The sequence below is a fragment of the Castor canadensis genome, chromosome 7, assembly GCF_047511655.1.
Source record: "Castor canadensis chromosome 7, mCasCan1.hap1v2, whole genome shotgun sequence".
Classification (NCBI taxonomy): Eukaryota; Metazoa; Chordata; class Mammalia; order Rodentia; family Castoridae; genus Castor; species Castor canadensis.
Window position 1 is genome coordinate 63049257 of NC_133392.1, and position 23465 is coordinate 63072721.

Consider the following 23465-nt stretch of genomic DNA (forward strand, 5'->3'; position numbering starts at 1 on the left):
GATGAACAGACCCATTAAATACAGTATATCCACAAAATGGAATATTGTGCCATCAAAAAGGAATGAAGTACTCATATATGTACAACACAGATGGACAACCTTAAGAACAAAGTAAGTAAAGGAAGCTAACACAAAAGGCCATGTTATAACACTCCACTTATTAGTGATGGCACATTAATAGAAAGTACATTAGTAACTGAAGCAAGATGAAATGGGGAGTGACTCCCAATAGGTACATGATTTTTTGGGGGGTGACAAAATATTCTGGAATTTAGGTAATGGTGATGGCTGCATGAATAAGGCACCCCTAAGTAAAAGGCCCTGGGTTCAACCCCTATAACCTAAATAACTAAACAAATATAAAATGGAATCTCTCAAATTCAACTGTAACACATATTACCTCTGCCTAGCCTGTCAGCCCTTTTCTTTCTTCACTTTTCCTCTCATTAGGCTTTGATTCTGTGGTTCATTGTCCTAACAATGTTCTTGTTAAACCCTAAATTCAAAACCACATTTTTTCCCTTCAAACCCTACTCATAAAATAGAAGAGATATATGCTACTAAAAAATCCATGAACACCAATTTCAATTCAACTGAGCCCTCAATCTTACTTCCTTCTATACTCTGGAACCCAGTCCATCTCAGCCTCCTGTTCACTCAGCAGATAACATACCTCCTACCTCACAGAGAAAAGAAAACAGGAACCATAAAAACTTACCTACATCTGCATCAACCTATTCTTACAGAGATTTCTCTTCATGGTCTAAGGCTAACCCCCTAGTAGCTTAGACACCATTACTTCCTACCATCTCAGGAACAATTTATCACTGATTAGTCCTTATCTGTTTTGTATGGTCAACCTTCCCTCTCTCAATTTAACTGGACTTAAGTCTCACATTAACAGAGAAAATTCTTTTCCTTAATTATCTCTCACTAACTACTGTTTCCTCTTGCTTCAAGCAAACTTTTTCAGATTCCTCATCTCTGAACTCACTCTAATCTAGCTTCAGTCCCTCACTGCTCCATCAAAATTGCTCTTCCTAATGTCACCCATAACCTACTGCGCTACTAAATCTAATGATATTTTTGCAATTCTCTTTACTCCTTTTGGAAACTCTCTTTCAGTGTCTCTGTCTGCTTTATCTCTGTTTCCATTATAGCCTCTACCAGTATTTTCTATCTCCTTCCCAGGCAGGGCCTAAGCCACACTTCCTCCTGAACGTATTTCCCCAGATCTATCATGCTTTTATCTCTGTTCACAATATCAGTTTTCACTATGCAAAGTTTCCTCTTTGGACAGCACTTCAGTCATCATTTTTTCAGAGAAGCCTTCCTTGACCCCTCCCACTGCCAGACTAAATCAAAGTTTCCTAATACACGCTTTTTTTTTTTTTTTTTAAGTACAGGAAGGAGAAGGCGGAGAAGGAAGTTTTTACAAATCACAACATGAAACAAGCATAACATCCTATAAGAACTAAATCAGGATACATAGTACTGTTATAAAATTTACATCTCACATGACACACTTGAATTCTTTTTTATTAGTACATTAAGTGTAAAAGGAGTTTGTTGTAATATTTCCATACATGCATATATTTTGATCAAATTCACCCCCTTTATTTTTTCTTCTCCCCTCTTTTAAAATATTTATCAGGCTTCATTATTTTATTTTCATACATGTGTATGGAGTACTCTGACCATATTCACCTCCCTTCACCCTCCCCCCACCTTTTTTACATCCCCAAGCAGTCCCCCCATTTTACATTCATCATTCTTTTTCTTTGCCAGTATTGGAGTTTGAACTCAGGGTCTCACACCTGCTAGGCAGGAGCTCTACCACTTGAGCCACTGCCAGTCTTAATTATTTTTGAGATTGGGGCTCATGTGTGCTGTGTTGCCTGTATTTATGCTTCTTATGTAGCTGGGATGACAGGTATAAACCACCAAGTCCAGCTATTGGTTGAAATGGGGTCTCCCTTTGTGCTCAGGCAATCCTTCCAATCTCTATTTCCTGAGTAGCTGGGGTTATATATGTGAGGCACATACCAGGTCTCATTCATTTTTTAAGGTTTATATTCTGCATGAGAGAGAGAACATGTGATATGTGTCTTTCTCAGTCTGGCTTATTTTGCTTAAGATGATGATCATCAGTTCCATACATTTCCCTGAAAATGACACAATTTTTTTTTTGGCGATACAGGGGATTGAATTTAGGCTCTCGCATTTGTTAGGTAGGCACTCTTTATTGCTTGAGCCATACCTCCAGCCCTTTTTGCGTTTTTTTGAGATAGGGTGTCACTTTATGCCTGGGCTGGCCTAGACCACCATTCTGTTTGTGCTTCCCTGCATAGCTAAGAGATGACAGGCACATGCCATCACACCTAGCCACTGGTTGAAATTGGGGGGGGGGGGGGGGGGCGGGGTTTGTCACAAACCCTACCCCCACCCTACCTCCTGCTCTGGTTTTGAACACAATCTTCCTGCTCTCCGCTTCCAAGTAGCTAGAATTATAGGCTTAAGCCACCATGCCTGGCTTGTTCTTTATAGCTGAATTGTGTGTGTGTAGTGTATAGTGTGTGTGTGTGTGTATATATATATATATATATATATATATATATATATATATATACAGGCACTCTACCACTAGAGCCATATCTCTTTAGTTATTTTTTCAAATAGGGTCTGTGTTTCTGCTTGGGGCCAGCTTTGGACTGCAACCCTCCTACCTATTACCTCCCAATTAGCTGGGATTACAAGAATGAACCACTGACCCTGGCCCTCATTTTTTGGGCAGCACTGAGATTTGAACTCAGGGCCTCATGCTTTCTAAGCAGGTACTCTAACAACTTCAGCCACTCCATCAGCCCTTTTTTTAGGGTCTCACAAACTATTTGCTGGGACTGTCTTCGAACCGCTATCCTCCTGATCTCTGCTTCTTAAGTAGCGAGGATTACAGGTGTGAGCCACTGGTGCCCAGCTAAAGTAAGTTACTTTTATCATAAAACTAGACTGCAGGGACAAGTCTGAGGAACAGTTTGGTCTTACTTAGAAATCTTTCTCAAGATGCTAGGTTCTAGTGTAAGGTGACAGATCAGAAATTCCCTCTGTGTGATTCCATGGATCGAAAGAGAGACTATTCCAAGGAAAGAAAGAGGTGACAGGACAGCTAACGTAGCATGGAGAAAAGGAAAAGTGATGCAGAAAAGGTGACAAACAGTGTGCAACTGCCACCCCAGTTCCCTGAAGAGAGGTGAGTCCCAAACCATGACCGCAAGGCAAGCATGGAGAGTGCAGGCAGCCCTGGGGTAATGGACGGGAAGTCCCTGCTGTAGGAGTCCTGCAGCTCCATAAGCCTTCAACCTTGCTCTGAAAGTGACTTACCAGATCTACTCCCTCATTCCCCGTATCTCAGAGTGCTATAATGCCATCCTCAGAGGGCCCTACTGTTTGAGGCTGAGCTACTTTGAGGACCTCAAAACAAGAAACAATCACAAGTCAAAGAGCCTGGGAAAACACCCTGACACATACAGTGTCTGGGTGGGAGATGGCCAAGAGAAACAGTCCTGGAGATGGGAACATCAGACATATACCTACTGAGAAGTTTAGGCAGTAGGGAGCTTAAGTTGTGGGGGCACTGTGGTCTAGGGCCCACCCTCTAGGACAAGGAGCAAGCCCCATTGTATACGCATTACTGTGAACACTGAGAGCTCTGAGCTCATGGCCAATGAATTGTTTGGCCTCTAGAGCTGCCTTCCTGTCTCATGTGGTTTACTGTAATAGTGGTCTGTTTTCTCCTACTGAGGACTGAGCCTTCAAGGGAAGGTTGCTCACTAAGAACATCCCCAAATAAAACTAGAAGAAATACTCATCCACACAGATGCTTAAAACATGAAGTAGAAATATGAAAAAGGCAACATGACTCCTACAAAAGTTCCTATTCTACAATAACTAAAGCCAAAGATGCTGCAATAGTTGAAATATCAAAGAATTCAAAAGTCTAGTTATAAAAATGATAATGACCTCAGAAGACTCAACTAAGATAAATGAACTAAAGAAGTCAATTCAAGACACAGAAGAGAGGGCTGATGGAATGGCTCAAGGGAAGAGTGCCTGCCTAGCAAGCACAAGGCACTGAGTTCAAACCCCAGTACCACCAAAAACAACAAAAAAAGACCAAGAAGAGAAATTTAGCAACTTACATGAAAAAAATCCAAATGGAACTTTTGAAAATGAGAAACTCGATGGAGGCTGGTAACGTGGTTCATGCCTCTAATCTCAGTTACTTAGCAGGCAACGTTCAGGAGGACCCAAGTTTAAGTACATATGCAAAACATTAACAAAACCCAATCTCAGTAAGTTGAGGAAGGGTGGATGCCTATGATCCCTGGTATGCACGAAGCCATAGGCAGGAAGATCACAGTCTAAGGTCAGTCCTAGGGGAATAAAGGAAGACCCTACCTGAAATATAACTAAAGCAAAAAGCACTGAAAACATGTGATGGAGCTCCAGTCTAGCAAGTGTGAGGCCCCGAGTTCAAACTTTAGTACCACAAAAAATCCCCGTCTCCCTCCCCAAAAAATTAATGGATAGCTGGGGGTGTAATTTAACAGTTGAGTGCTTATTTAGCATGTATAAGGCACTGGGTTCAATCCCCAGCACCACTAAAACTAGACAAGGCAGAAGAAAGAAAGAGGTTAGGCATTATTTAGAGATCAAAAAAAGAAAGAAAAGCAATCACAATGAGAACTTTAAAGGCCTTAATTTAGAAACCAAACTGATAAACTTCTGATGTAGAAGCAGGAACCAGGATACACACTAAAGGAATAGAGAAACTATTCAATGAAATTGTAGCAGAAAATTTCCTAGATCTAGGAAAATAAATTATATCTAAGTACAGGAGGCATTTAGAACTCCAAATAAGTATGACCAGGAAAGCACCTCTCCATTTCATATTACAGTTAAAATGCTAAGAGTACAGAACAAAGAAAAAAATACTGAAAGATGCCCAGAGAAGCATCAAGTTAATTACAAAGGCAAACCTATCAGAGTAACAGCAGACCTCTCATCAGAAACTCTAAAGGCCAGGAGAGAGCATAGACTGATGTATTTCAAGTCTAAAACAAAATAAAAGTCAACCAAGATTACTATACCCAGCAAAGTTATCCTTTAAAATTGAAAGACAATTAAAGATCTTCCATGATAACAAACTAAAGCAATTCATGACCACTAAACCAGCATTACAGATGATACTTACCAGAATACTACACACAAGCACAGGATTCAGGAAAGAATAAATATCACTGGAAGAATAACCGAATAAGAAGTAGGAAAGAATCAAACATTATCAACTCAGGAAAACAGAAAATGAGATGATTATGGAGAAATTATTACAGACCTTTCAAATAATAACACTAAATGTAAACAGTCACAACTCTCCAACTAAAAGATGCAAACTGGCTGAATGGATTTTAAAAGGATCTAATTGCTGCCTACAAAGAACTCACTTCAATGGCAAAGACACACAGAAACTGAAAATTAAAGTGCAGAAAATGATATTCTAAGCAAATGGAATACAAAAGCAAGCAATAATAGCTATGCTAATCTCAAACAAAGCAAACTTCAAGCCAAAACTAGTGAGAAGGGATAAAGAAGATCACAACAAATTAATAAAGGGAATGGCTGGGTTCCAGTGGCTCATGTCTATAATCATAGCTACTTGGGGAGGTGAGTTTAGGAGGATCATGGTTTGAAGCCAGCCTGAGCAAAACAGAAGTTCACAAGACTCCCATCTCAACAGAAAAAAGCTGAGCATGGTGGCACACACCTGTCATCCCAGCTATGGTGGGAAGACTAAAATAGGAGGATGCAGTTCAAGCCAGCCTGGGTAAAAAGCCCCTAAGTTACAAAATAAGCAGAGCAAAAAGGCTTGACTCAAGTGGTAGACTCTACCAAGTGCAAAACCCTGAGTTCAAACGCAGTACCACAAAGAAAAAAAAAGATAAGGGGAACAATCTATCACGAAGATAACAATTATATGTTTTGAACAATGGTCCATACAGTTCCAAAACTTAAAAAAAAAAAACACTAGTGGACATTTAGGTTCACGTTCAATAATAGTGGGTGACTTCTCATAAATAGATATGTATCATCCAGACTCCTACCCAAAAAAATCAACAAAGAAAATTCAGATTTAAACTGCATGGATAAATCAAATGGACTTATCAGACTCTGTCAATAGCTATAAAATACCATTCTTCTCAGCAGCCCATCAGACATTCTCCAAAGTAAATCACATTTCAGGCCATAAAGCAAGCATTAATAAATATAAAAAACTGAAATAATTTCTTGTATTTTATCAGATCATAATGGAATAAACCTAGAGATAATTAGCAATGGAAACTACTTAAACTGAGCAATACGCTTTTGAATGACCAGTGGGTCACTGAAGAAACTAGAGGGAATTTAAAAATTTCTAGAATCAACTGAAAACGCAACCTACCAGATCTTTTGAGGCAGTGCCTACATTTAAAAATCAGACATATTGCAAATAAATAGCCAAGTGATGCATCTCAAAGTCTTAGAAAAACAAGATCATCCCAAAATTAGTAGATGAAAAGAGAGAATGAAAATCTAGGTGGGAATTAACAGATTAAAGAGCTCAGCAAAGGATCAATGAAACTAAAGAGTATTTCTTTGAAAAGATAAAATTGATAAGACTTTTGCTAAATCATCCAAAAGAGAAGTCCCAAATTAATAAAATTTGAGAGGAAAAAGGAGATATTACAATAGATACCACTGATATCCAGAGGATCATTGGGGAATATCTGGAAAACATATTCCAGTAAATTGGAAAATCCAAAAGAAATGGATAAATTTCTAGAAATATATGACCTACCCAAACTGAACCAAGAGGTTACAGACAGCCTAAACAGATCAATAACAAGCAATAAGATTAAAGCAGTAATTAAGTCTCTCAACCAAGCAAATCCTAAAACTGAATAAATTCACTGCTAAATTCTACCAGACATTTACAGAAGAACTAAAACCAATGTTCCTCAAACTATTACATAAAATAAAAAGGGAAGAAATACTTCTAAATTCATTCTTCAAATCTGGTTTTACCCTGATCCCAAAACCCAACAAGGACACAACAAAATAAAGAAAACCAGACCAATTCCCTTTTATTTATTGCTCAATAAAGTATTTGCAAACCAAATACATTTAAAAGATCATATACCATGATGAAGTTTGTTTCATTCCAGTTATACATACAAATCAATAAACACAATACAGCACATAAATAAAATCAAAGACAAAACTCACATGATCATCTCAATAGACACAGAAAAAGCCTTTGACAAAATTCCACATCCTTCAGATAAAGCTCTGAAGAAAATAGGAATAGAAGGATCATAAGGATCATACCTCAAAAAGGCTACATACAACAACAAACTAATAGCCATCATTATACTGAATGGTGTAAAACTCAGAAGCATTACCTCCAAAACCAGGAAAGAGACAAGGCTGTCTACTCTGGCCCTTTTATTCAATTTAGTGCTTGAATTCTTAGAGCAATAAGGCAAGAAGAAGATATAAAAGGGATACCAACCAAAAAGTCAAATTATGTCTATTTGCAGATGACAGGATCCTATACTTAAGGCACTAAAGACTACCCAAAAGATTCTACCAGAAAATGCTTAGATCTGAGAAACAGCACAGTAGGATACGAAATCAACATACAAAAATTATCTTTTCAGACCAGGTATGGTGGCTCAAGCTTGTAATCTCAGAGACTCAAGAGACAGAGATACAGAGGATTGCAGTTCAAGGCCAGCCAAAGCAAAAAGTGAGGACATCCCCCCCTCCCCCAATCTCAACAAATACGCCAGGCCTGGTGGCACCATTTCAGCTACACAGGATGTCACAAATAGGAAGATCCCAGTCCAAGGTTGGTTCCAGGTAAAACCACCAGACCCTACCTGAAAGATAACTAAAAGCAGAAAGAGCTAGGGGGCGTGGCTCAAGTGGCAGAGTGCCTGCCTAGCGAGAGACCCTGAGTTCAAATCCCACTACCACCAAAAAGAAAAATATCCGTAGCTTTTTAAAATGCTAATAACATTTTAACAAACATGCTAAGCAAGAAATCAGGAAAACAATTCCATTCATAATAGCCTCACAAATAAATAAGACCTAAGAATAAACCTAACTGGGGGAGGTAGAAAACCCTCCACAATGAAAACTATAAAGCACAAGAGAAAAAACTGAAAACACTAAAAGATGGAAAGACATACCATATTCATGGGTCAGCAGAATTAACAGTGCAACAATCTACAGATTCAATGTAATCCCCATCAAAATTCTGTGGTATTAGTCACAAAACTAAAAATAAAATACTAAAATTCATACAGAAGCACAAAAAACCCTGATAGATTAAAGCAATCCTGAGCTAGAAAAGCAATGCTGGAGGTATCACAATACCTGACTTCAAATTATACTGCAGAGCCCTAGTAATAAAAATACCACAGTAACAAAAATTGACATACAGACCAAAGGAATAGAGGATAAGCAATAAACCCATGCAACTACAGTTGTCTGATTCTTGACAAAGGTGGCAAAAACATACACTGGGAAAAGATAGCCTCTTTTGAAATAGTACTGGGAAAATTGAATAAACACATGTAGATGACTAAAACTCGAGCCCTACCTCTCATCCTGTATAAAACTCAATTCAAAGTGGATCAAATACCTTTATGTAAAGCACCTGAAACTTTCAAGCTTCTACAGGCAAACACAGGTGAAATACTTGGAAATACAGGTACAGGCACAATTGGGAGTTGACAAATGTAAGTCCATCAAATTAAGAAGCTTTTGCACAGCAACAGAAACAATTACCAGAGTGTAGAGATATTCTACAGAATGAGAAAATCTTTGCCAGCTACTCATCCCACAAGGAATTAATATCCAGAACACATAAAGAACTAAAAAAAAAAAATACCAAAAGAACAGATAATCCAATCAGTAAGTGGGCGAATGAACTGAACAGTTCTCAAAAAAGTACAAACAGCCAATAAATACATGAAAAACCTCAATGTTTAATATCAGTGAAATACAAATCAATACAACACTGAGATTCCATCTCACCCCAGTCAGAATAGAGGATGGTCTTGAATTTGTAATCCTCCTCCTTCAGCCTTTTGAGGCTGGGATTACAGGCTTGAACACCATGCCTTGCTTACTACCATCTTCTAGGTATGTGTTACTTTTTTTCTTTTTTTGGGTAGGCTGTTGGAATCATTTCCTTCAGCCTCAGAGAGGCAGACTTCTCATTCTATGCTTTTAAATCTTGAATATCCCTTCTAATACCATATGCCTTACTCCAGCCTTTTTTTTTTTTCCCCCTTGGAGGTACTAGGGTTCTAAATTCAAGACACTTTACCACTTGAGTCATGCCCCAAGCCATTTTTGCTATTTAATTATTTTTCAAATAGCGTCTGAGCTGGCTTCATACTATCATCTTCCTACTTCTACCTTCAGTGTACCTGGGATTATAGACATGTACCACCATGCTAGGCTTGTTCTTTGAGATATGGTTTTTGCTCAGGCTAGTATGAAACCACAACCCCCCTATCTATGCCTCACAAGTATCTGGGATCTGGGATCACAGGCATGACTGCACTCACCCTACTAGCTCCCTTTTAATGTCTCATCTCTTCTTTGCCAATGCTTTTTAATCTGCAGTCTAAAGTCTCTGCTACCAAGAAAAACACTCATTTTTGCCATTCTAGTTAAGTTATCACTCAAATCTCTCACTTCATTCCTTTAAAGTTACAAATGTAAAAAATGGCTTGTTGTATTCAACAAATTGTCATGGGGCAGTGGATATCTACATGCAAAGAAAGCTGGACCTCTGTCTCACACCATATTTTAAAAAATTACCCATGGTTGATCAGAGACCTAAATGTAAGAGCTAAAAGTAGTCTCTTAGGAAAAAACCACAAAAGTAAGTTTTTGTGATCTTAGATTAGGCAATGGTTTAGACACGATATAATGTTACTTTGGAAAGCAGCTTGGCAATTCCTCAAATGGTTAAATATCATTATCATATGAGTCAGCAAGTCCATTTCTAGGTATACACGTGAAAATTTTAAATGATTATTCCCATAAAAATAAGACCATGAATGTTCAAAGTACCATTATCGTAATGAAAACTGTATACTTGTAGAATTAGCAATGACTTTTATATTTTGATAAATTATTCCCTCTTAAAAAGTTGCAGTGAGGCTAAGTGAGGTGGCTCATACCTGTAATCCTAACTACTTGGAAGCAGAGATCAGGAGGATAGTAGATTGAGGCTAGCTGGGTAAAAAAGCTAGAAACACCATCTCAATCAATGGACACGTGTGGTGTCATCCCAGCTATACAGAAGCAAAAGTAAGAGGATCTTGGTCCAGTCTGGCCCAGGAATACAGTAAGACCCTATCTCAAAAACAACAAAATAAAAAGGGCTGAGGGAGTGCCTCAAGTGGTAGAGCCCTGAGTTCAAACTCCAGTTCTGCAAAAAGAAAAAAAAAGTTGCACCTGCCTATTTCATAAAACCTTTACCATCAATTAAAGAGGCAAAAAATTTTTAATTTTAGTATTTTACATTTTCTTATAAAGTTTTAATTTGCCCTTCTTGTTATGTAATAAAAGATCTCAATGGAAGGCCTGGGGCTTAGCAGTTAAAGCCAATGATGATTATAGGTTTAAAAAAAACCTGTCATCTTAATTGTGGTTCTATTGTAGTCACTGCAGAGGAAAATGAATTCTACTGATGCACGGGAAGTTACTTCAGTTACTTTTACTTTCAGTGAAAATATTTCTAAAATATAAGATTCTTCTTTTTTTTTTCAATTGAGTTTTCAAAACCTACAAACAAAAATTTTTTTTTTTCCTGATCATTTCTTTTTTTTCTTTTATTATTCATATGTGCATACAAGGCTTGGGTCATTTCTCCCCCCTGCCCCCACCCCCTCCCTTATAAGATCCTTCTTAATTGAGAACTACATTCATTTAGAACTTTTTATTCATCTGGCTTTCATTCTTAACAAATCATTACTGCTAATCTGTCTTCAGTAACATTATGTAAATCTCTCAGGTAGTATAGAATTTAGCTCTGAATTTACATTTTGTAACAATGCTAACAATTCAATAAAGACAATTATGTTATAATTTATGTTAACTGTCCTTTTTTTTTAAAAATCATCACAGGAAATTTTTTTTTATTGTTGTGCTAGCTGGGGGTACAATGTAGTATTTACAAAAGTTCTTATAATATATATTAATATATCTAATATATCACACTTGAATTCACTGCCTCCATCATTCTCCTTTAACTCCCCCATACACTATCCATTCTTCTAAGATTTGGAAGTTTTATTCATGTAATAAGTTAAATCATTAGAAATTTCTTCTAGTACCCAATGCTTTAAGTTAGAATTAGAAGTCACAATATTTAATAAAAATAATTTGAAGACAATTTCTTTCTCTTGTACGGTAAAACACAATTTAGTGCCAGGGGAAAAAAAAACAAAACTCTTTCTTCAATTAACTTTATATGTATCTCTAATTTCCATTAAAAACTAAATATTGCCCAGTATAGTGGGGTATGCCTGCAATCCCAGTTACTCAAGAGGTGAAAACAAGAGGATCGTGGTTCAAGGCCCAACCTGGGCAAAAGTTAGCGAGACCATATCTCAAAACACAAGTCAGGCATGGTGGTACTTGCCTGTGGTCCCCACTACTCTGGAGGTGGAGGTAGGAGGATCCTGGCCTGAGGTTGGCCTATTGGTTGAGGCAAAGTTATCTCAAGGCTCTATCTGAAAAACAAACTAAAAGCCAAAAAGCTGGAACTGTGGCTCAAGCAGCACAGCACTTATCAAGTGTTAGACCCCGAGTTCAATCCCTACTACTGTAAAACAAAACAAACCTAAATAACCCCAAATAGCTTTCTTTTGGTCTTAATAACAAGACCTGAAAGCCAACTTATACGTTTAATTGACGTTTCTAAATTTTTCCTTTTCAATGAAATTCTGCTGTTTAAAAATTGTCATTCTTTTAACATGATTTATAAAAAAAATCACTGGAATGCTTTATTGAGAAAGAAGCAACATTTTCATATTACATGACTCTTCCTGATATAGGAGTAAGGGACAGATACTCAAGTAAATATTTTGGACACTGTTACAAAACTTCCAAAGGAGAATGTCAGTAATATAATTTGAACACTATCACTATTACCGCTGTCAGAATGACCTAATATAAAATCACTGTATTATTTCTTTGCAAAGGCAAAAGACAATTCAAGGCTAAAGTGCTAGTTACTAAGGGTGAAATTTTCAGTGATTCTTCTGTAAGTGTTTGATGATAAAAAAAAAATACTGATTATATAAAATGGGAATTTGTCTAGTCTTGGTAAGCTAATTATGCAATAATACAGATCTGTCCGTTTTAGCCATCTCAATCTGAGATCCACTGCTCCATCCGTTATAGGACAGTTAAAAGTTATATGAATTATAAACCTGAAATCACTCAAAATTATTTGTATCTGTTTATACACTGTAAAAATATTTTTAGACTTTTGAAATTATATTTGCTGCTTATTAACATAAAAATCTTAAGCATAAATATATTATAAATACGATGTTTATGATATCATAAATATAATTTTGTAGGAAATCTTCAAAGTAAAAGAACAAAAACCATTTTCAAGAATAATCAATCAGAAACAAGCTTTTTCTATCACTTTAAACAGACCATTATTTATGTACATCATCATTTACATTACCTTAGCCTGCCTTTACGAGTTCACCCAACTTAACTGTCTTTTTAGAGCACATAATTGAATGCCTGCCTTCCAAAAGCTAAAATCCAGCTGGGCATGGTGGCTCAAGCCTGTAATCTTAGCTACTTGGGAGGTGAACATCAGGAGGATCTCAGCTTGAGGCTAGTCTGCTTGTGTGTGTGTGTGGGGGGTGCGGTTCATGAGACTCCATCTCAACTAATAGGTGGGTGCAGAAGCACAAATAGGAGGGCTGCAGTCCAGGCCAGCTAAGCATAAGGTGAGATCCTATCTCAAAAAACCAACACAAAAAGGGCTGGTAGAATGGCTCAAGTGGTATTGTGCAAGTGTGAACCCCCGAGTTCAACTTACAATACCACCAAAAAACAAAACCTTACAATTCCATTTCTATGATCTAGCCAAAATTACTAGCTTTTCCAGTAACAAGATGTAGTTTATTGGTACGATTTCTTATTGTTCTTTTTATATTGATAGTATGTCAAAAGTTAACATATGTTTAGTAATATAAGTAAAAAACCCATTTCTGGGCTCAAGAAATCCTGCCCAAGCCTCCTAATAAACTTGGATGACAAGAATGTACCATGACTGCTTAAGCTTTTTTATGTTTTTGAGGTAGTAAAGGACTTCCACATATATTTTGCCAAAGAATATTCCTGTAATACTGGAATAAATTTTTGCTTCCATGGAAGATATTATGACTTAGAAATTTCTTAAAATACAGATACTTTCAAAGTAGATATTCCCAGAGCAAAAGGGACAACAATTAAATGACATCAGAACATTAAATTTCTTTCATTTTGCATTTGAGATGCCTTTTTCCTTATAATTTATCTTACAGCTTGTAGGGAAACAAAATGCTCATTTATTTTACTTATAGGAGTCTTTAAGGTTTACATTGGCAAGTATCAAATGTCTCAACAAAGATAATAAAGTCTCAAAACAGTAAAAACATTTTCATCATTAAGATATAAAGTATACCTGATATTTTATGGAGAAAATTCCTTAACAGTTAAGATTGCTATTATTTATTTTGAAGAGTTTCTGAACAATTTTCACTAATAAAGTTACTGTAGTAGTGAATTCCTTTTTCATTAGATTGTTTTAAACAAACACATAGAGACACACACATCCTATATTCTCTGTCAAGACTGAAATTATTCCAGTTATTCAGGCTTCTAAATGCTATTGGCAGAATGCCTTCTGCTACCATTTATAATATATAAAGTATGGATGTACCTTTCTCAAAACCCAATAAAGCTGTTTCTCAGAGCTATAAAATAAGTATATTTAAAACTAAGCTTGAAATGTTTAGAAATATTTAGTTTTTAAGGAAGTTAAATTGTTTGTGTATCACCTTCCTGCAGGAATTTATTTTGACTTGGCAAGAGTCCAATGACTATGGGCTGAATAGTCCATTAAAAGTTCTACTGTACATATAGAAAACTTCATAAAAATGTTTTCCAAAACACTTCAACCATGAAATTTTGTTTTATATGCTTCCTAGAGCATCTAAATTTGAAGAGTTTAATCTACTTACTACTGTAAGTACTTATTTTTGTAAGTTTTAGACTTATAAAATATTTAACAGCTCAAGTTTTTGTAGGCATGAATAAGGTTCTGTAATAGAATGGAAAATTAGCTGAAGCTTAATTTGAAGTCTAGTACTTTTGCTAGGACTCACATTAGTAATCCTTAGAAGTTTGAGTGTCTGCTAAAATACTTGTTAAAATCTCTTATTTGTACATTATCTTTTAGCTGACAACCAAAATTTTCATCATTATAAACAGTTTTAAATGATTTCACTTTGTCACATTAATAATACTGGTATTTCTGGAAAATGACTACTTTTTTGGGGACAGTACTGGGCTTTGAACTCAGGGCCTCATGCTTGCCTAGGCAGGTGCTTGACCACTTAAGTCACTCTGCCAGCCCCTAATGATTACTTTCTTTAAATGTATTCAATGGACTCTAAACACAACACTTAAATGTCTATCATTATCTGCTTTTAAGATATATGAATAAAATTATTTAACACTTGGAATTTTTCTTTCTGGAATTACATTTTCATTTCCCTTTTATCCTACAATAGTGGTTCTCAGAGAAATGTCCCTGGAGATAGTGGTAGGGATCTTTCCTATCAGGACACATTTGGCAATGTTTGCAGACATTTTCAATGCTCATAACTGGAAGAAGGGTCCTAGGCACATCTAGGGGTGCCAGAGACGCTGCTTAAACATCTCACAAAGCTCAAAGTAGCCCTCGTTTAAACAACAAAGAATTATCTGATTCAAAATGTCAGTGATATTGAGATTGAGAAACCTTGTCCTAGATTGATAGATTTTTATACCTAAAACTCTTCTATTCATCACATTATACTTCTCTAAAATAAAAATATTTATACAGCTGGCAAAAAAATAAATGTCCTATAACATAAAGACCTGGGTTAAAAATGTCTTCAAAACTGATTTATTATAATTATGATTAGTACATATTAAAATCTAAGCAACACTGACTAACAACTATCAAATATATAAGTGAAAATATATTTAAGTGTTCCTAATGAGATGGATGAGGCTTATATTTATTTTTAAATATTACTTAGGATCAGAATAAAACAGTATTTAGTGTAATGATATTTCTATTTTCATTTTTATGAGAGCTAAGAAACTTTTTTCACATAAATAAGACAATGAAAAATGGGTTCTGTTGGAATAATGTCACTCAATTCTGTGAGCTTTTTCTAAATTATATACCTAAGTTACACAGTGATTTTTTTGGGGGGGCGGGGTTTGAACTCGGGGCCTCACACTTGGTAGGCAGGCACTCTACCACTTGAGCCACTCCACCAGCCCCACAGTAATCTATTTTTAAAAATTGTTTTAGTAATCTATCAGCTAATAACCTAAGTTCCTTTTAACATTGTTAAGAGCAAGGAATTTAAAACTAACTGATTTGCAAAGACTTTGTTATATAGTCTTTCGGTATTTATTTTACTGCTATTAGATGACCCAGAGATTTTTAAATCTCTACAAGAGAGTTCAAATTAGACCTGCCCTGTGAATAGTCTTTGAGAACTTTTTTTACTTCAGTGTAAGAATACAACTTCACTTATCAGTTAGGGTTTGGGAAGCCTACCAGGCATTTTACAATCTAATTAATTACTTGGAAAACATCTATTAACTGTGCCATAACCATGTCTGTTTATTGGTCCACTGTGACAATTTAAGTACAGATATCATAAAATACCTACACCTCACAGCCTAGGATTTAGAAACCATATCATGTATTTTGTGAAAATTAGATTCTCAGGAAAGAAAATTATTCAACTATGACTATAGTTCTCTTCATTACTCCCTTACCTCTTAGATACTCTGTACTGTGCTGTGGTCAATTTTCCAGTCTCAGGGTCATGTACTGTAGCTCGGCTCAGCTACAAAAAAAAAAAAAAAAGAGAAAGGACAAGGACTTACACTCCAGTAGCAGGCAATTTTGGGCTTTTGTTCATTTTGTTTTGTTTTGCCACGCCACAGATGATTGGAAGGATTCAGATTGGTCCTAATGGTTTCAAACCAGCAAAAACATTTAGAAAGGTGGCAGTTAAGAACAGCCACTCCTAAATGAAGAGAAAATGGATTTACAGATTTTTCTTGTAGGTTGTCCTTTCACTTTTTTTAAAAAAATCATTTGAAGCTGTATGAAAATGATTTATAGCAGTGGGTTTCACAGGAGCTTTCCCAGACCTAGAAGTTTAATATTCTTCAATTATTTTTTTTTAAATTAAGTCTCTTTAAGTTCATTAAAAAAAAAAAAAAAACAACTCTCACCAAGATAAAACTTTCTTCAATTCTCTGCAAAACAAAAGGTAACTAAACTTATAAGTAGTTTTTTGGAAGACTGAGCTCAGAAGCATAACTCTGTTGTTTCCACCGCCAACTTTTGAGTCAGCAAAGTTTTAAAAATAAACTCCAACAAGAGAAATATGGATTACTTTATAATAACAATGATATTTTATAAAATCTAAGAACAAAGGCCAACACAGTCACCATGAAGGACGATGTGAGTCACTGCAGCACTTAGCAAAGACTAGTCCCAGATTAGCCAGGCTACTGCTTTTTATTTATTTCCCACTTTGGTAACAAAGGGGAAAAAGAAAACAAGTACCAGGCCACTTCTTGGATATTTGATACCTGATCTTAAGAAAAATACATGCATATTAATTCCCTCAACATAAAAGATCAATTGGAGATTAAAAACAGAACTTCTAGTTAAAGGGAAAAACCTGTGAAACACAAAGCTGTCCATGAGTTGTCCTGTTTATAAGGCGGCCACTTGAGCTGGAGACTGAAAATGACCTACGTCCCTTAAATAAATAAAAATTCCTGTAGGGTATACAAAAACATTCATTAGAGGGCAAAAAATGCAGCATACATATCTCTTACCTTTTGCTAATTCTGTAATGTACCGTCTCCAAGTCTCCTGTTATTGGGTTTGAAATGGTGGCTCGCCTCAGCTGTGAAGCCAACCATCAAAATAGTTGCATTACAAGACAAAAAATGAATCACACTTATCTAACCAGTCAGAATTCTGGGTTTCTTTCTTCTTTTTTTTAAAACAAAGGATGGTGAATAGAGGAAATACTCTATAACTTCCAGTCACCTTGTGTTGAGCCTTAAAAGGCAGCTGATTTTTTAGGCTTTGGTGGGTTTCTTTTTTAATTTTACTTGTTTCTGTGTTGCATGAATGAAGGGTACTCAAAACAAAAAGATTGGACATCAAATTTCTTTCAATGGTTAGAGGATGTGACAGTGAGGAAAAGAGAGATTTCTAAAATTTGAAGTGTCATTTATAGTTCTAAAAATGGTTATTTGTAATTAATGACCTACTCTAAGACCTTCAATTTAATTTTTAGTGGTAGAACTGTTTGCAAAAGTTAATACTGTTTAAAATTTGTTTTAAGGTCAATCTTTTCTTCCTTTAAGACACTCACTTGTTGACATTTACAGTAAAATAATCTTTCTGAGCAGAAAGGCAGATAAAAATGACTTGTAAAAGTTAAAAACAATAGAAAAGAAAGGACAACCAATAAAATGACATAAAACATTAAAAAAACTGGAACAATGATTTTGAGATTAACATTTACTGATCAAAATAAACTTACTGATCAAAACTATTAAATTTACTGATCAAAAACAATCCAAACCAAAGAATCTCCTTTAAGGATTGAAGCCTTCAAACTCAGACATTAATTCTTAATGAATATTCAGCTGAGTTTACTGACCACAAATAAAGGACTAAAATAGGAATTCAAAAGAGAATAACATAATATGATGCAATTGTAAGTAGCATTCTGTTTGATGATAGATTTATAAAAATTTTCTTAGACAACACCAACATGCATTAGACCAATCTTTTACATTTATCATCTTTCTTTGATGAAAACTAAAAAGTACCTATTTTAAAAAGTAATAAAACTTAAAATCTAAATTTATGTAAGTACAGATATCTAGATCAAACTTTCATGATACAATAAGAGTCAGCAAACCCACAGGGAAAATTCAGCTTCTGTTTTTAGAAATAAAATTTTATGGAATATAGCCACACTCATTCATTTACATTATTTTTTTGGCTGCTTTTACACAACAATGACAGAGCTGAGTAGTTGTGGCAGACACTTTATGGTCCACAAAACCTAAAAAATATTTACTATCTAGACCATTTAAAAAAAAAAAAAAGACAAACTACCAACTTCTGTGTAATAAGAAAGCAAACATATGCCTAGCAATTATTTAACGATCTCTTTTTTACTATCAAGAGGATGAACTATGTTTGAAGAACAAGCTGATGGGGAAAAAAGGAATAAACATAAAGAGTAGTCTTTCCTACATTCTCACGTAAAAGAAAATTTCTATACTGAACACTAAATCAATAGGATTAAGTTTAACCCACATTAGAGTATTTTTGAGGCAGGATGTGTTACTTGTGTTGATAACAAACTGAGGAAAAACTGGCAGAGACAGAGCACAGTTAACAACTCCATTACATTGAGGTAATAATACTTAAAACTTTCTGTTGAGTTATTACCATACTACTTATCCTTTATGTTATCTTATGAAGGAAAAACTGACACAGAAATGAGAGAAAAAAAAAAAAAAAAAAGAAAATGATTTACCCTTGGTTTTGCTAGATCTTTAACAATTTCAATTTCTGCATCAGAAATAATATCGTGGAAGCGAATAATACGAGGTTTGTCCCACTCATCTTCTTGTTTGGCTGGAGCCAGAATAAATTTAGGATTTCGATTTCCATCATGGTAGCGGCAAAACAGTTTCTTTTGTCTCCGAGGAGTCTAAATATAAAATTAAGAAAATAATAAATATTCTAGAGTAATAATATTTGTAATACCTACTCCTATGCAGACAAAAAAACAATCATCATGCTTGCATGTACATAATCTCTGAAGAATACACAAAAGCAGTAGTACTCAGCAAATATGTTACATCAAACAGGATTTTTCAATTTTTGTTAAGGATTCTTGGGACCTAAGGAGGTAGTTCAATAATAGAGTGCTTGCCTAGCATGTGGAAGGCACTGGGTTAGATTCACAGCACTGAAAAAAGAAGATTCTTTTCTGGGAGAGAGAAGGGATGTCTTAAGAAAAAAAGTAGGATTTTTCTTTTAACCATTCTCTCAGCAAATAAAGGTCAGGTGTTAGAAACATGAAATGAATGCCCAGAATTGCTCCATACTTCAAAAACAAACTGAGAAGCATCCAGAAGGTAAGAAAGTTTCTAGAACAAAAAAACAAAACTAAACCAGATTTTAAGAATACCTGGGCTGGGATGTAGCTCAGTGGTACAGCGCTTGCCTAGCATGCGTGAGGCCCTGGGTTCAATTCCAGTACCAAAAAAGAAAAGACAAAAAAAAAAAAAGAATACCTCACAGTTAAACGCTTATGGCAAAAATAATAATGATGATAGTAATGGTAATATTTTTAATTAGCAAAGACGAAATGGGTAGTTCTGAAAGAGAAAAATTATTAAAGAAGCTAGGTGCTAGCGGGTATAAAAATAGAGCAGACAACAAAGCAAATGTTTCTTTCAATCATTTATGTACTTATGAGTTAACAAAATAACTTATTTCATTGCTGATTCTTTTTTTTTCTTGTGATGTAGCCTGGGCCAGCCTTGAACTCATGATTCTCCTGCCTCAGCCTCCCAAATGCTGGAATTATACCATACAGAGTTTCTATTTTTCTTATTAAACAGGTATATCATATGAGGCAGGAATATGATTAGTTTAAGTAATACAACAAATAACAATTCACATTTACTATTCATGACTTTACCTAGGGTCAAATTCAAGGCTCTATATCACCTAAGTCTCTTACGTAATGATGAGACTAATTTAATCATTTAAAAAAGGATGCTTTTCTGATTGCGGGAAGAACTGGCGTGTATGTGTCAGGTAACAAACGGTCTATCAGCACGCGTCCATTCCGTACCTATAGTACTACTTTGATAATTTGTAAAAAGCATTATTAAAGGCAACAAAAAATTTGCTTACTGTTGGAAATTTGAACACATTTGATGTTATGGAACTTTTTTTTTTTTGATGGAACTGAGGTTTGAACTCAGGGCTTTGTACTTGCAAAGTAGGTGCTCGAATGCTTGAGCCACACCTCCAACTTTATTTAGGTGTGGTTATTTTGGAGATGGGGTCTCAGAAACTATTTGCCCAGGCCTCAAACAGCAATCCTCCCAATCTCAGTCTCCCAAGTAACTCTAGGATTACAGGCATCAGCCACTGGTACCTGGTATGATTTCTTTTCAGGTGTGATAATGGCCTTGCAGTCATTTTGAGTCTTTCCCGTTAAAAGACATATATTCTTGTACTTTGGATCTAGGATGCACTCAAAGCTTGTGTGCCAAAGCTTGGTCACTAGTCTGTGGCACTGTTGGGTGGTGGCAGAACCTTTAGAAGGTCAGGCCTAATGACAGTTCACTGCAGGTGTACCACTGAAGGGGATCCCCATCCCCAGCTCTCTCTCTCTCTGCCTCCTAGAGGCCATGAGATAAGCAATTGTGTAGCTCATACTCTCCCTCGCTATGTTCTGCCTTGCCACAAGCCTGAACTGATGAGTAAACAAACCACAGACTGAAACTTTTGTTTCCTATCTTTCCTCTTTTTTTTTGTCTCAAATTGTTTTGTCACAGTGATGCAAAGTTGACTAACACACATACTAAAATATTTAGAAATGTAATGAAAAAAACAATAAAGTTTAATGAGTCTAACAAAATGTTATTATCCTTGTATGTAACTCATTAGCTCCCAAAGTAAAAGCAAGCATGTCTTGCTAGGAGTCCATAAACCTGGCAATCAAAACCATCAACAAAGATATGATGTACATATTTGCTGTTAGTGGTTAGGCTGCCAGCAGTCATCAACATCAGTATCAAAATATAAAGCTTGGTTTTAGTTTACTAGTAATGAAGACAAATTTAAACATTTTTCAAATGTTTATGCTTATAAGTACTTTACTCCAAAAATTCACTAACTCTTTTTATGTATCCTGCATTCAAATGAACACTAGTATCACATGACAGGATCTATAATCAATTAATTTTGGGAAACAATGCATATCATACCCATAATAATGCACATTATCATATAAAGGCTCTGAGAAGACCTGAAGCTAAACAAAAACCTATGTCCAATTTTCTGACTTAACAAACGGAACTTTTTTGACTTGGGCTTGGTATCTATTGATATCCAAAGAGCTCGCAAAATAAATGGAGCATGTTAAATGTGACACCCAGGCTTAAATATAAAAGAACTGATTCTCTCTAGAACTATGTATAAACACATAACATACAACACTCACACACACACAATTGGCTTTTCCACTTTACCATTTTGATACCCTCCCCACGGCACAGCATTTCATACTTCTGTCTCTCTGGCAGGTAATCCACAGCCATCCCTTTTTTCTTCGGTGTGGTTTTCTGATCAGACTGGTCATCTGAAGCAGACTTATTGGCATCTTTTTCGTTAGCCATTATATACTCAAAATATTTTAAGTTACCATTAGCTCTCTGATGTTCAGGATCTGGTACAAGAGAAATAAAGCATTAGAATACAGTAATATAGAGGACCATATAATTTCTCTCAAACCAATATGCTTTTGAGAGTAAAAGGAGGCACTAATAAGAATTATTACCCAAAAACAACACATGTCAACTAGTGCTGCCCCAAGCATATCAGGACATATAGTTACCCTATATAAAAACAGTTCTGGAGACAGAAGTACCTTTTTCAAGGTAGCAATTATTGCTTCTACTTTAAGAACTTACTAATCAGCCAAAGAAATTATGTTCAATTGGATGCCAACTGAATCTTAAAATCTTACCCATTCTACTTATTTCAAACAATGGAAAAGATTTTTCTGAGACTGAAAAATAATCACTATGGTGAAGACAAAGCATACATAGTTCAAAAGCAACGTTTACTAGAGATACATTATAAATGCAAAACCTAAGTTTATACTTGAGGGCTGAGTAGATTTCAGCTCCAAATTTCTAAATAAGAAGGAAAAAGGAAACTAAAGATATAATTTTCAAATAAGCCAGAATCCACTAACTGCCTCAGAATTGCTAGTGATAATTTTTAGCTACCTTTTAATAGAGGAAAAGAAAAGTACACCACCCTTTTGGGGAAAAAAACAACCCAAACCATCACATGCAAAGAAAAAAATAAAAACAGAATAGCAGTACATAGAGACTTCACTTGTGAAGTCTCTAGACTGTAAACTATTTCTTGACCTTCAGAAACCGCTGACAATGTTATGATAAATAATAAAGGCCTAACTTATTAAAGGGAAAAGTGTACATGTGTAGGGAGGAGGAGTGAATACTACAATGAAACAACAATGTGTGTGTATCTTTGGGTAACTAGCTTATGAATGATCTCTACATCTTTTTCTGTATTAATGAATTTTCTACAATAAGTATAAAGTATGTTATAAATGTGGAGGAAAATTTACCAGAAAATATCCAAAGAAAAAAGGTTAGTTGAACAAATTTATTCATCCAACTAGAAATAAATCAATTACCCAAAGTTCACTTTCAGATCATCAATCCTTTTGAGCTGATTTTTCTAACATACAAATATTTTCCTATTCATGAAATAATTCACTTTTTAAAAAAAGTTTTAAAGATTCATAATATACCAAGGGTTGCATGAATTTATTATTGCACACATTCTGGGACTCCATTTCCAAAGATTATGACTTAATAGGTCTTGGGTAGAAATCAAGGCATTTTCATTTCTAACAACTATGTAAGTAAATTTGATGCAAACGGTCCCTGAACCATACTTAAAGAAACACTACATCTCTGTTCAAAGCACTAGTGGTATGGTAAAAATTCTCATTAGATAACATGTTTTTCTAATATTCGAATGTGAAATGAAATAAACCAGTAACCCCCTTCTAAATATGGTAAGAAAACATTTTTGACTGAGTTAGCTAGATTAGATCTAATTTTGAAATTCCTGGAGAACAGAGAATAGAGAACACAGATACTTTTGCAATACTTTCAGGAAAGAAAAATCAGTTGCCATTTACTTT

The 23465-nt window shown here is 35.4% G+C and overlaps 1 protein-coding gene across 5 annotated transcripts in view; it reads right to left on the minus strand.

Annotated features, from left to right (window-relative positions):
- P4ha1 (prolyl 4-hydroxylase subunit alpha 1) overlaps positions 1 to 23465 on the minus strand; it is a 65386-nt gene that overhangs the window by 13862 nt on the left and 28059 nt on the right. For 4 of the 5 annotated variants that reach the window (XM_020166561.2, XM_074079113.1, XM_074079114.1 and 1 more), the window contains 3 exons: positions 21751 to 21947; positions 19011 to 19187; positions 16201 to 16271 (listed from right to left, as the gene is read on the minus strand). In XM_020166561.2, coding sequence (XP_020022150.1) covers positions 16201 to 16271; positions 19011 to 19187; positions 21751 to 21947 — 445 coding nt within the window. Of the gene's footprint in view, positions 1 to 16200; positions 16272 to 17280; positions 17352 to 19010; positions 19188 to 21750; positions 21948 to 23465 lie in introns of all 5 variants that reach the window. The other variant, XM_074079112.1, reaches the window with a different exon arrangement.